Source organism: Cydia splendana, chromosome 17 (genome assembly GCF_910591565.1).
Source record: "Cydia splendana chromosome 17, ilCydSple1.2, whole genome shotgun sequence".
NCBI classification, from domain to species: Eukaryota; Metazoa; Arthropoda; class Insecta; order Lepidoptera; family Tortricidae; genus Cydia; species Cydia splendana.
Window position 1 is genome coordinate 14,189,719 of NC_085976.1, and position 13,072 is coordinate 14,202,790.

The 13,072-nt window shown below is 36.1% G+C and overlaps 1 protein-coding gene across 1 annotated transcript; it reads left to right on the top strand.

Annotated features, from left to right (window-relative positions):
- Window positions 1-227: 227 nt before the first annotated feature.
- Window positions 228-9,531, top strand: LOC134798850 (alpha-tocopherol transfer protein-like). The gene is made up of 5 exons (XM_063771241.1): window positions 228-415; window positions 2,587-2,681; window positions 4,153-4,294; window positions 6,940-7,133; window positions 9,057-9,531. Exons 1-5 carry the CDS (start codon window positions 274-276, stop codon window positions 9,348-9,350), a joined length of 867 nt encoding a protein of 288 aa, XP_063627311.1. The 5' UTR covers window positions 228-273; the 3' UTR covers window positions 9,351-9,531.
- Window positions 9,532-13,072: the final 3,541 nt, after the last annotated feature.

Consider the following 13,072-nt stretch of genomic DNA (forward strand, 5'->3'; position numbering starts at 1 on the left):
TTTCATTTCATGTCATTTAATCATTGCTTTGTGTGTACAAAAAGATCTTATGATTATTGTTTTTGTTATTATACAAGTTTTTATTTATAGGAACTCTGTGATAACTGATAAAACAACGCAACCTAATTATATTTGGGGTTTTTAGAATTGTCTCGATGAGTAGCTGCATGTGGAAAGAAAAATACAGTCAGCGATAAAAGCTTGTCCTATCAAAAGTTATATTTTTGCCAAAAACTTATTTTTAAACTTAATTCCTTGCCTTTCAGTCATAAAATGCCCTTCATAGACATAGCGTTCCAAGCCGACGTGAGTAGGTACGAGGATGCCGAGTTCGAGGAATTCTCAAGAAGGAATTGCGACGAGAATCCCGATACCAGGGACACAGCTATCGAGGAGCTGAGGCGGTTGCTTAAAGGTAGGGAACTGAATGGTATTGGGAGATTCTTGCAATTCAATGGGCCGGTCGAAGTATTTACCTCACAGAACAAGGGGTTGGTCTGTGATTTACCTATACAGCTGTAACAAAATAGTAGGGATCAGTTCAATTATATTCGGTACCGTGTTCTGATTAGGAAAAATGAAAAAAAAAAAGTTGCGTATTTTTTTTTCTATGAGGCAGGTCGTCCAAGTCGGCCAACCCTCCATAGTCCATAAATAGACCAAAAACTTTTCGCGTTAAAACGTAACAAATGTATATGGCGCCATTTCCATAAATCCCTACATGGCAGTTGCTCTCACTATACCACAGAATAACTAATAGTACTACCGTAACTATACTTCGTTTTTTTTTAGCATTACAAACAAAGAACTTCGCACTAGTAAGCTTGTGGATTCAAATCGAGCACTTTTTTGCAGTAAAATGTTTAAGTAAATTACAGTGGAACCTGGATAATTGCAATCTCAAGGGACCGGCCATTTTTTGTCAATTAACCAGGTTTTCCATTTAAGCAGGTCGTGTCAATTAACGAGGTTCAAAAAATCGTTGTGTCAATTATAGAGGTTTTCATTAATAGAGGTTGCGTTTTGACAAATTTCTTTTATGGAGGTGCAAATAACCATTGAAAGTAGATTTACACGCTTAAATTCTGGGTTTCTGGTCTATATATTGCTTCTGTCTATACTTGTACTTTTACACTACATTAATTACCACTTTATTTTCTTATTAATCATTTGGGTTTAAAAATTCCCTTGAATTGTAGAAGAAAGTTTAATTAGAATGTAAAAAGCATACTTTGTTTTTGATTAAATCAAAACTATTTCACCTACTACAGGCTGTGATAGATACCCAATAAATAAATTGAATTCTGGATGAAGATATAAATAAAATGATCATTGCTATTAAAATATTGTTTCTGCTGCATACAACTACATTATTTCAATTACAGAGGTAATAAGTAAGACTCATTTCAATAATAGAGGTAAAAAGAAAAGCAAAAATAACGGATTTTTTTAGCACAGTGTCAATTATAGAGGTCTTAGTTGCGATGTGGTCAATTACAGAGGCAAAATTACGAAAAGCACTAAAATCTAAATTGCAATTATAGAGGTTCCAAACTTTCAATTATAGAGGCCTTTTGGTCTCAAGGGACCGGGACCGGACTTTTGGTTGCAATTATTGAGGTTTTCCATTTATCCAGGTGCCAATTAACCAGGTTTCACTGTATAAGTAAGTAGGTATTTAGATACCATACTACGAGTACATAGTTCCATTATTAATAACATATAAAGAGCCTGATAAAATTTGCACACTTACTACTGTGGAGTTCTATCTAATGCTAAAAACACGAAGTATAGTTGAAATTTTAGAGCAGTCATATAGAAGTGAATATGCCATTTTATTATTTTTCCTATGTCAAAATTTCATAAATCTGGAGACTCTGGAGTGCGTTCCACTCTCCAGTCTCTCCATTTTAATGAACAAAATACCTTGGAAATTAAATGTTCGGTAATTACGATGGACCAAGATTTTTCTGCTCAATGCAAAAGGAAGTCAAGGAAGTATCTATGTAAATAAGCACTAATAGCAGTTTCGAACAACCCCATTTTAAAGTATTTGAACAAATTAAATTATTTCTGAATAATATTTTAATTTGTTTTTATCAAGTAGAAACACTACTATATAAATTATAAACTGAAAGGCTAGGGGGCGCCATAAGCCTTCAGTAAGAAGTGCATATACTTGGAAAATTTGACCTATGCCGCTGTGACCCGGTGGCCGAGTGGCTTAGGCATCTGCCGCGATAGCAGAGGACGCTGGTTCGATTCCAGCCTGGGGCACTAGAGGCCTTGGTCATTTTTTCTTAGTATATATCATTTATTTCAGTTTATAACCCCATTTTGTTTAGAACTATTTCCAAATTGCGAATTTATTGTAATTTTTTATCTTACGTGCCTTTTGTAAACCTTTGAAAGAAGTTTTGCTTATGAACATTGCCCAAACGTGGATCAAACAAAATTTTCAATTGACACCCTGTATGGCAACACTAGTGGGGAAATGGGGACTAGTAGAAATAGTGTACCGACTAGTGCGATACACCAGGGCTCCATGTCTAGTAAGAGGTGTTTGCTCTATAAGTTTTGTTGCAGAAAAGGGGGAATGTCGGCCGCGGCGGACGGACGACGCGTATTTATTGAGATTTCTGAGGTGCCGAAGATTTATTCCTGCCTTGGCACATAGATTGGTAAGGAATGGAATATTCGGAATGTAGGAGGTTTAAAATTGAAATTTTCATATGATTTTTATCTTATTTTTATGAAAAACACAAAAGACATAGGTACCTACATAATTATATTACAACCGTTAGCAATAAACATTTTAAAAACTACATAAAAATATCCCAAAATTACATGCGCAGTGGAAGCATGGTTGGCTGCTGGGCCCAAATTTATATTACGATTTTTTTAATTTTTTTGATATAAAAATTATAACCAATCAATCAATCAAAGCATTTATTTTCAGGCAGCTAAGGCCCATAGATACATATATACATACGTTACAAACTAACATATAATTAAATACAATAATAAAAATCTTAGAGGGCTGGCCAGTATTTTGCTCAATGCGTTAGTATTGCCATACAACGTGGCAATGCGGCCAGCCTTCTGGGCACACTGCCCATCGGCAGTGACTTGGGGGACGTTTTTTATTTAAAGGTTTTTTATTTTTAGTTTATTTAAGTAGTTTAGAGATAGTTTGTATTATTATTTTTAAGCTAATTTAATGTTTTATATTTATTTAAAAGTGTTGTAATAAATTGTCAGGCTAAAAGTAAAAAAAATAAAATCTTAAATACTAAAAATTTTCGTGACGCAGTTTGGTAATGGCTATGTTCAAAGTTGTAACAAATTACTTACTGTTCCGATTCGTCACGTTATATCGTTTATTTGTAGGTGTATAAAATAAACTATATTATTATACTTAGTAAACAGTCTACAATTTACGACAATTTAAAAATTATGTGGGATGGTTTTCTTTTGTTGCACAAGATATAAAACAGTAATTCCTCTTTCCACCCACGTCTCATTGAGTCGTCGCGATCGTGACTCTCGTGACTAATTGTATTAGAAATCGGTACAATTTGTACGTGTGTGAGACAATTTATAGGTCAACACCATGTTTTATGTGGTTGTGGTACTTACCTGTAATTACCTTTTTACCTTTTTTGAAGAACCTCATACTGCAGACTGCAGCCCTTCGAGAATACCTCAGCATGGAGCTCATTCCACAGCCCGAGCGCCCGCGAGAGGAAATTCTTCCTAAACCGCACACAGTGCGCGACGATTTATTTTTTATTTTTTTCAAAACATATACATAATCAATTTTAAAGTTACTCGCCAAACTACTTAAAATGCAGTTTGTTGGCAACTTGGCAAGGCAGCGCTCATTTTTTACAATTTTATTTTATTATTTGGAGCAATTGGAGCTGGTTAAAAATGTCCCATATTTTGTGGAGTTTTTTTCGAATCGTCGCAAATGGGAAAATTGTACAACTACTAAAACGTGACGATAACGAATATTTTAAACATTTTTGTAGTCTTCATGATTCATGTCAGTCTTTCCGATCTAAATTGACTTAAGTAGGTATACAAGTATATATTACAAGTACATATGTATTTCAAATTAAATTAAAAGAACATATTTAATCATTTCAGATGGTACGCTACGAAGACTTCCGCTCAAAAAACCCCGAGTTGTATGACTGCGACGCGTTCGGCCTGCAACGCGTCAAGGATGTGTTCTCCTGCACCTTTCCCGACAACCCTGACAATGGCAGGATTACCATCATGAGGCTGGGTAACTGACAAACGTTACTTTTCAGCTAACCCTACAATGGTTATATCACAGCGGCTGAGGGGCGCAGACATAGGTATCTGAACACGGCTCTGTTTGGCATCTATTATACAGGGTCATTTTTGGACCGTTAGCCATATTGTGCGAGGTGATTAGGTAAGAAGGTTTCTGGTTTCTCGACCTTTTTAATTTCTCGAGGCACGGGAATTCTCGACCAAGATTTCTCGAGTTTCTCGAGTATCTCGAGAAATTTGGAAAGTTTCAAACAACACCATGTTATTTTTTTTTTTTCTTTATTACAAATTAGACTCATAAGGTTAAAGTTTTTGTCACCATAAATTGCATTTAAGAATCAAATAATCAACAGCAAAAAAAACAATAGCTGCAGGCGTGTGCACCGGCGATGTGATATGCTATAGTGTATTTCTTTAGGTATTTAACAAAATGTAAACAAACCACAAAATGGTATTTTATTAGACAAGAATATTCATGATGTGACAAACTTACAGAAATTTTACTACGTAATTATCTAATTATCAATACTTACTCAACGTAGCAATGAAGTTGTTAAAATTTTGATATTTTGCTAATAGGAATATAATAATATCGGGATGATTTGATTTATCAATAGTAATTTTGTTTTGAAATATTTGTTATTACATGGCCCTATAATTAGTTTCTTTAACATTAGAAAGTAGATAAGTGATCTTGACGTGTCTTTTTATTGAAAAATAAATCACGGCAAATATTTAACACTTACAAATCATATACGATCATTTACATTATTTTGCTTTCATAAGTAATAGTTACTAATTTTTTAAAGCGTTTTTCAATAAAAAGACACGTAATGAATGTCATGAATATGATAGTTCAATTCAAGAGTTTCGAAATATGAAAATCGGTTGAAGCTTGAACGATACGACGGGTCTTGGTACCTTAGTTTTTTATTTAGTTTATTAACTACCTAATAAATGTTTTATGTACCTGAAAATGTAAAAAAAAAACATAGTTCACATTTATTTAACTGGCTTTCTTTTTACTCATCGTAAGAGATTTATTTCTCGAGTTCTCGAGGCTATGAGTTTTTTTTTCCGTCTCGACTTAGGACAAATTTCTTGAGATTTCTCGCCTCGAGAATTCTCGAGCAGAAACCCTAGGTAGGTCATACTGAACAACTTTTACTATGGGACCAAGGGGTCATCCATTAATTACGTCACACCAATTTCTGTGTTTTTTTACCCCTCCCCCCCTCCTTGTCACACTTGGTCACATTTGGCAAACCCCTCCCCCCTGGTGTGACGTCACATTTCTTCAACGAAATCGGCAAATATTTATTTAATATTTTATCAAAATATTTTTGATAAAAGAAATATTAGTAATTTTATAACCCAAAACTGATTAAGAAATAAAATTAAACGAATGAAAACGATTATCGTTTCAAAACCTTGTTATTTAAATGATAATTAGCGTATAACATAATTTAAATACATTTTCGGTTACTGATCGATGAAGTTAAAGTGACGTCACAAAGTTTATGACTCCCCCCTCCCCCTTGTCACAACATGTCACATTTTCTTGACCCCCTCCCTCCCCCTAAACGTGTGATGTAATTAATGGATGACCCCCAACCCCGAACTCTAAAAAAAAAATTTGGCCTTCCCATAGAAAACGTCGACATTCACTCGACCAAAATCTATGAAACGGCCAAAAAAATTTTTGTGATTTCGGAGAAGGTCCCATAAAAAAAGTTGTTCAGTATGGCTTACCTAATCACCTCGCACAATATGGCTAACGGTCCAAAAATGACCCTGTAGAGGCGTGTCCAGATATTTGTGACTTGTGAGCACCTTGGCCGCTCCGATATATATTATCTGATGGCGACTGTACGTATCGATGACAGTTTCATTCTATGGCACGGGCGAATCAGGTTCGTATAAGTGAACGTATTCTACGGTTACACATTGTTAAGCGATTTCCAATTTTTTGTTATAAACATCATTTTATTTCCGAACACACCTTTTTGGGTTTTTCAAACATAATGTGCTTAATTACCTATTTCTTATTTATTTATTTCTTGCATAAATCAGACTTTTTTTATTCATTTACTTCATTCAAAAAGGTCCCGAGCCTCTACCATCAGTTTTAACATTGACATAACGCTCACGTCTACGTAATGTACTTTCTGTACATCTCGCTTGCACTATTGCTCGCATATGCGAGTACGAGCGAGATGCATAGAAAGTAAGTTACGTAAACGTGAGCGTTATGTCAATGTCAAAACTGGTGGTAGCCGTACTGATGTCCTTTCCGAATCGTCACTTTCTTGTTATTTTTATTCACCCGTGACGCACCGGAAACTTTTCGGTTATTGCCTAGATAAAATAGAGCAAAAGATTCCGATTAAGAAAACAAATTACTTTGTAAAAAAAAAATGAAAATTGCTCTTTACCAAACTATGTAGATATTGCCTTTTACGCACAACCAATAAAATATACTCATCCATAATTACATGACATTTCTCCATAAGATAATGCAAAATCGACACAATTACACGACAAGACCGTCTTCTTTTAAAACTGGTTATACGGAAGTAAACATAATAAGCCCCTTTGTATTATTGATTGCCTGTTTCTCCTTATATTCTCAAGGCAAGTGGGATATGGACAATACCCCGGCAGAGGACCTAATTCGCTGTGCGTTGCTGTTGGATGAAATATGCGCTATGCAGCCAAGACTGCAAATTCTGGGGGTCACCATTGTTATAGACCTTAAGGGACTCGGTCTTAGACATATGAGATATTTGAATTTGAAGACAGCGGGGCAATTCGCCAGCTTATTGGGAGTAAGTATGAGCTTAGCATTTATTTTCTGGTGGTTTTTTAATCCTAATAACCTAGAGGTAAATTCCCCGTAAATGTTCGTACCCCGCGCGGGGCTTTGAAATATGAGGAAATAATTTATTAAATCATTGCAAATCAAGTGCCAACTCGGTATGCCTATGTAATTTGCAGACATCGTAAATTTTATGGCATTTTCGGTGCAGCGGAGTGATGTTAACGGAATCATTATCAACATTATTATGATCATTAGATCAGTGATCGTACATTTTCCAGCATTTTTGGTGCAGCAGAGTGGTGTTAACGGAATTGGTATAGATAATTTCAACTGAATTCGTGTCGATTCAAAACACTCCCTTCGGTCGTGTTTGAATTTATCACCACTCGTTTCGAATTTTCTATTTGCCGCACTTGTAAACGTAATGTAGGTACTATTACAATATGGTGCTGCTTTACCGCATTAGTGCGATAATTAGCACATTACGTAACTATGTCGAAAATTTAAAGGGCCATATTATGTACTGTATAACGTTGTACGATACATGTGCCAATTACCTATTTTTCGCACTTGTATCGGTATGCCCTAACTTTTTAATAAATATCGATGATATACCTGCACAGTATACCTAATAAATAATGATATTATAGAAAACGTGCAGTCATTAATTTGTTTAAATATAAACTGTATTTACCCTTATAATTAAATATTATTGAAATAAGAGTTGACTTCATTAAAATGAATATTTAATTTACACTATGTTTCATTTATTTTTCCAATTTAACTTTAACGCCATCTATGAGATGCAGCATGCTTTTTTTCAGTATTTAGTAATACGTTTTACAAATCAGTGTCCTGTTAGTTCATTTAAGTCGCTACTTCTTGCGTGGCGCTGTTGTATCGTCATTGTATCTAGGGGCGGGACGGGTGGCGTGAGGAGAGGCTCGATTGTAGATTTCATTTGGGTACGGGAACGGCCTTAAGGTTAATATCAACGTAATAAACGCTAATTAATCATTAGGGATGAAATTATTTATACCAATTCCGTTAACAACACTTCGTGCACCAAAAATGCTGGAAAATGTACGATCCCTGCTAATGATTAATTAGCGTTAATTACGTTAATGGGTCATTTGCAATTTTTTTTGTACCTTTGTCTAATTTTTTCTTAACATTCTCAGTTTCGTAACGAAAATTAACCATACAAAAATGCAAATTTGTATAGCTAACATTCGTAACGAAACTGAGAAAATTAAGAAAACTTAATCTCATCTTTTCTTAATGCTACAAAAAAATTGCAAATGACCCTTAATTTACCATTTCAGTTGGAATTATCTATACCAATTCCGTTAACACCACTCCGCTGTAACAAAAATGACATTTACTATGTCTGGTAATTATTTGATTTCATTGTTATTGCAAAGCAGAACAACTGAGTACCGTTTTATTTGTGTGCAAACAAAAAAGTAACCGGTATTCCCACCGAGACTAACGGTTAAACCCAAACTACCAGGCAATCATAACACAACAGAAGCATCTTTGTTTTGCTTTGAGGCATCCACTACACACTACTACCTGCTACTACTACTACTCACATACTATGTATTAGTGATGAATATCTCTTTCTATTGCAGTATACAAGAAAGAGTAGGATATTATTGAATGAACCAATGAGTCATTTCAACCGCCTATAAAGCGTGAGCGACTCCAACGCCCAATATAACCAATATTACTAGGCTTTCGTATAAAAGATTACTGAGAATACTAATTACTAAAGCTCCCGTTACATTGGTTTTTGAATATTTTACTCGCTCCAGCTCGCAACGGGAATATACACCCGACGTCATTGGCGGGGAATTCAGGGGAATGCGGCCGACACTAAAGGGTTAACTTGCAACACCGAACTTACCAAGGCCTCATAACTTTACAGGTAGCGTTCCCGCTCTTGCTCCAAGGCCTGCACATTATCAACTACAACTGGTTGTTCAACTCCATACTTCCGATGTTCAAACAGTTCATACCACAAGCTGGTTGGGAGAGACTACACTTCCATTCAAGTTTAGAGTCTCTCCACAAACATATACACCCTCAGTACCTGCCAGCGGAATACGGAGGACATTGCAAATACCTAGTCACGTGTGAAGAGTGGCTTTCGAAAATTGAAAAGTACAAAGACGACTTTATGGTGCAAGATTTAAGAGATTTGGGGTACCGGGTAAAGTAGGTAGATAAGAGAAGGAAGGAAATGAATAAGACTGAAAATGCCAATTTATTTTTGAAAATATACACATAGTTATATCGGAACTGTACATGTTCGACGTGGTAAATACATTTTTGTAAGTACATTTATAATATGCGAATAAACCTTTTTTAAATGTATTAATTATATGTTGTAATATGTATTACCTACATAATTTATTTCAAGTTCCCATTCACCCTATTCGCGATATAAAAGAAACAATAATTTATTTTTTTATTTAAATAATTAAGCGACTAGATGAGTAAGATGAGTTATTTATTTATTTATTTATGTTAGGAGAACCAACAGCTTTAAAACTTACATTAGACAACAAAATTAAAACAGGAAGCCAATTACAGGAACTCACAGGTAGTTACAAAGTATTAAATTTTAAACGAATGCTATCACCTACGCACACACACATGCGTACAAAAAGAGAGAGAAAAAAAGAAGCATAATAGAAAATGGCAATAGAAGCCTTACAATAGATCCTAAGTTTTAACACTTATAGCTAAGTTTAACACTTATAGCGCCTAGAATAACAGACGTCTCAGAATTCAAAAGATGAAAACAAAATAAAATAATATTTATCAGATTGTAATGTAGTTAATGAATACGTTATGTAATGTCTGTATATCAATACACTAAGTTCATAAATTCAATGCATTTGCTCGCCTAATGAAGAAAAGCAGAAAGTGTAGGTACATGAGTAAAATACAATAGTAGAAAGGTCGCTCACACAAAACACCGCTTAACCAAACTATGCCTCACACTGGGAACTTTACAATTGAATATATCGATGTCAACTTCCTTCGATAGCTCATTTAGCCTTCGACTCGCGCGAACTAGGAAGCTATTCTGTCTATACTTGGATGATGCAGTTTTAACAGATAATGGGGGATAGTACCTTTTAGAACGATAGGGACTAGGGAGTATTGAAAGAAAGTTTACCAAGTAGCTCGGAACAGTCAGTTACACCGCTGGTGATGTTCAGGAGAAAGGTAATGTCCGATATATCACGTCTTTTTTGCAACGGGACTAGATGGTGTTTCTTACAAATACTTAAATAATTGGATGAACTATAAGGATATTTCAGTTTATAGCATAAATATTTTATAAATTTCTTCTGGACGCGTTGGATTCGGTCAACGTAAGTACTATAGCAAGGGTTCCAGACCTGTGACGCGTACTCCAGTTTACTCCTCACATATGCGCAATAAAGCACTTTAAGGGTTTTAGCCTGGGTGAAGTATATAGAATTTCGCATTATAAAACCTAGCCCTTTTAGTGCTCCACTAATAATACTATCAATGTGCTTGTCAAATATAAGTTTAGAATCGTGAATAACACCCAAGTCCTTCATATAAGTTATTTTCTCAAGCGGGTGGCCCTTTAATGTATATGATGTGGAGGTTACACTGCGCTGACGGGAAAATGTAATTGAAAAGCACTTGGAGGGATTAAGCTCTAACCTATTTAATTTACAGTATTCATCAAGACGTTCAAGATCGGATTGCAATAACATTGAGTCATGGTTGGATTTTATCTTGTTAATGATTTTCATGTCGTCTGCAAAGCAAAGAAGTTTAGAGTGCAGAAAACACTTGCCTATATCGTTAACAAAAATGTTGAATAATAAAGGACCGAGCAAGGACCCTTGAGGGACGCCGCTTGGGACTGACACCCATCCAGATATATAGTTGTTGACCACGACGGCCTGAGACCTATTATTAATATAAGAGGAGAACCACCTCAGTAAATCCCCATGTATTCCCATGTCACACAACTTGGATATCAGTAACCTATGATCAATCCTATCGAAACACTTGCTGTAGTCAGTATATATGACAACCTGAAGGCCACTATCCATCGCTTCAGTGACATAATCATTCAGTAAAACGAGATTGGATACAGTTGACCATCTTTGCAAAAATCCGTGCTGGTGATCACTGAAAGAATGTTTAAGAATGTTATACTTACTACTTACCTAATTTGTTTTGGGTATTGATTAAACAAACGTTTGGGTTTATCTTATTATATTGAATTAATACTTAGATAAGTAAGTACTTCATTTACAGGCAGATATATCTCAGATATTGGTGGTATGTTTGATTCGATAAAGAAGAAGTTTTTGTCTTAATCGAAATAAAAATATTCAATCTTTAATTCTTACATTGATTTTTTGATAGATACAGCGTATAGATAGGTATAGCTAATAAATGTTATGCGTACTAAATAGTTAAGTACTGTAGGTACATAAATATCTGTTATCTTTCTATAACATTTATAATTAGCTGTGCACAAACTCTATCTGGGGATCTCGGATCCCAGGTACCGATGGAGTGACGAAACCCTAAAAGACCAGTACGGTTACCATCAGTTTGTCACTGACATAAACGCCGTCGAGAACATAATTTACTTTCTATACATCCCGTTTGCACTAATATGCGAGTGCGAGTGAGATGTATAGAAAGTAAATTACGTTCTCGACGGCGTTTATGTCAGTGACAAACTGATGGTAACCGTACTGTCCGCCCTCGGAGTATACCTACTCAACTGGCGTGAAGTGCTGCAGTATAGAGCACAGTGGCATCCTCTTGTATCCAAGATCATTTGGTCACTGAGCCAGTGAAATAGTAGTAGTTTGCTTTTATATACTTTTAAGAATGCCGCAATGGTTCCCATGACGCTCAAGAGGGTGACGCCGCAGGGATGTTAGTGGGTATTCTCCCCCCTGCCTCTGGCTATAGTTCGTATTTTTTAGCATTAGAAAAAAGGTAAACAATCGTGATGTGTATTTTTTATTAAAAAGCACTTTTGAAAAATAAGTCACGGCAAATATGTAACAATTATGAATCATATACGATTATTTACATTCTTTTGCTTTTATAAGTAACTAGCTGTGCCCGCGGCTCCGCCCGCGTGGATTTCGGTCTGTGTCAGTAAGCGGCTAATTTCTAATCCTAATTTCTCTCCCTCTCCCCTGGAGGCGGAACTTGAAGTAAAGTTGACAGATGGATATGCTAGAGGACTGTAGTCCAGATAAAATATTTTACAATTAGGTACCACTAAATAAAACTACACTCCAAGTCACCCTTATTCAAATTTTACACGTGACTTAAACGACAGAGTAGTAGGTGTATATCGGACGATACAGTACCTAAGCCGTAAAGGGGCCCACTGATTAACAGTCAGCCGGGCGGTATCGGCCTGTCAGTTGTTCGGAACTGCCAAAATTTTGTTCTAACTGACAGGCCGATACCGTCCGGCGGACTGTTAATCAGTGGGCCCCTTAAGGTATACGCGCGCGAGCGAAAGCGAAGCGGCCTGCCTGGCTAGACCGCCACTTACCGTGGTCTTCTTCAGACTCCTGAGGAAGACCACGTGCCCCTTGTAACCTCAATGCGTTGCGAGACTTTCGGGAATGATTCGATTTTTTTCGGGAATGCATGGTAATGCGTATAAAATGCGAGTCCCAAATCGTTTGACTCCGCAAACGACCAGTGCCGGATTAAGATATTTTGATGCCCTAAGCATTTCTAGACCATGGTGCCCCCTCTCCCTAGGGTCATCAAGATTACATTGATTTTTTTTGGTTAATTGAGTGACGTTCATTGCCGCATTACAGCTGAGAATGGAAATTAATCACATAATTTTATCACGACAATTGACAGTGCCGCAGCAGTAACGTTACAACGGAGTACCTA

Excerpts from the sequence above, each read along its gene's own strand:
- LOC134798850 (XM_063771241.1), top strand. The coding sequence starts at position 274 with ATGCCCTTCATAGACATAGCGTTCCAAGCCGACGTGAGTAGGTACGAG. Across the intron at positions 2,682-4,152 it reads CTGCCTTGGCACATAGATTG|ATGGTACGCTACGAAGACTT; the intron begins GTAAGGAATGGA and ends TAATCATTTCAG. Across the intron at positions 4,295-6,939 it reads GATTACCATCATGAGGCTGG|GCAAGTGGGATATGGACAAT; the intron begins GTAACTGACAAA and ends TATATTCTCAAG.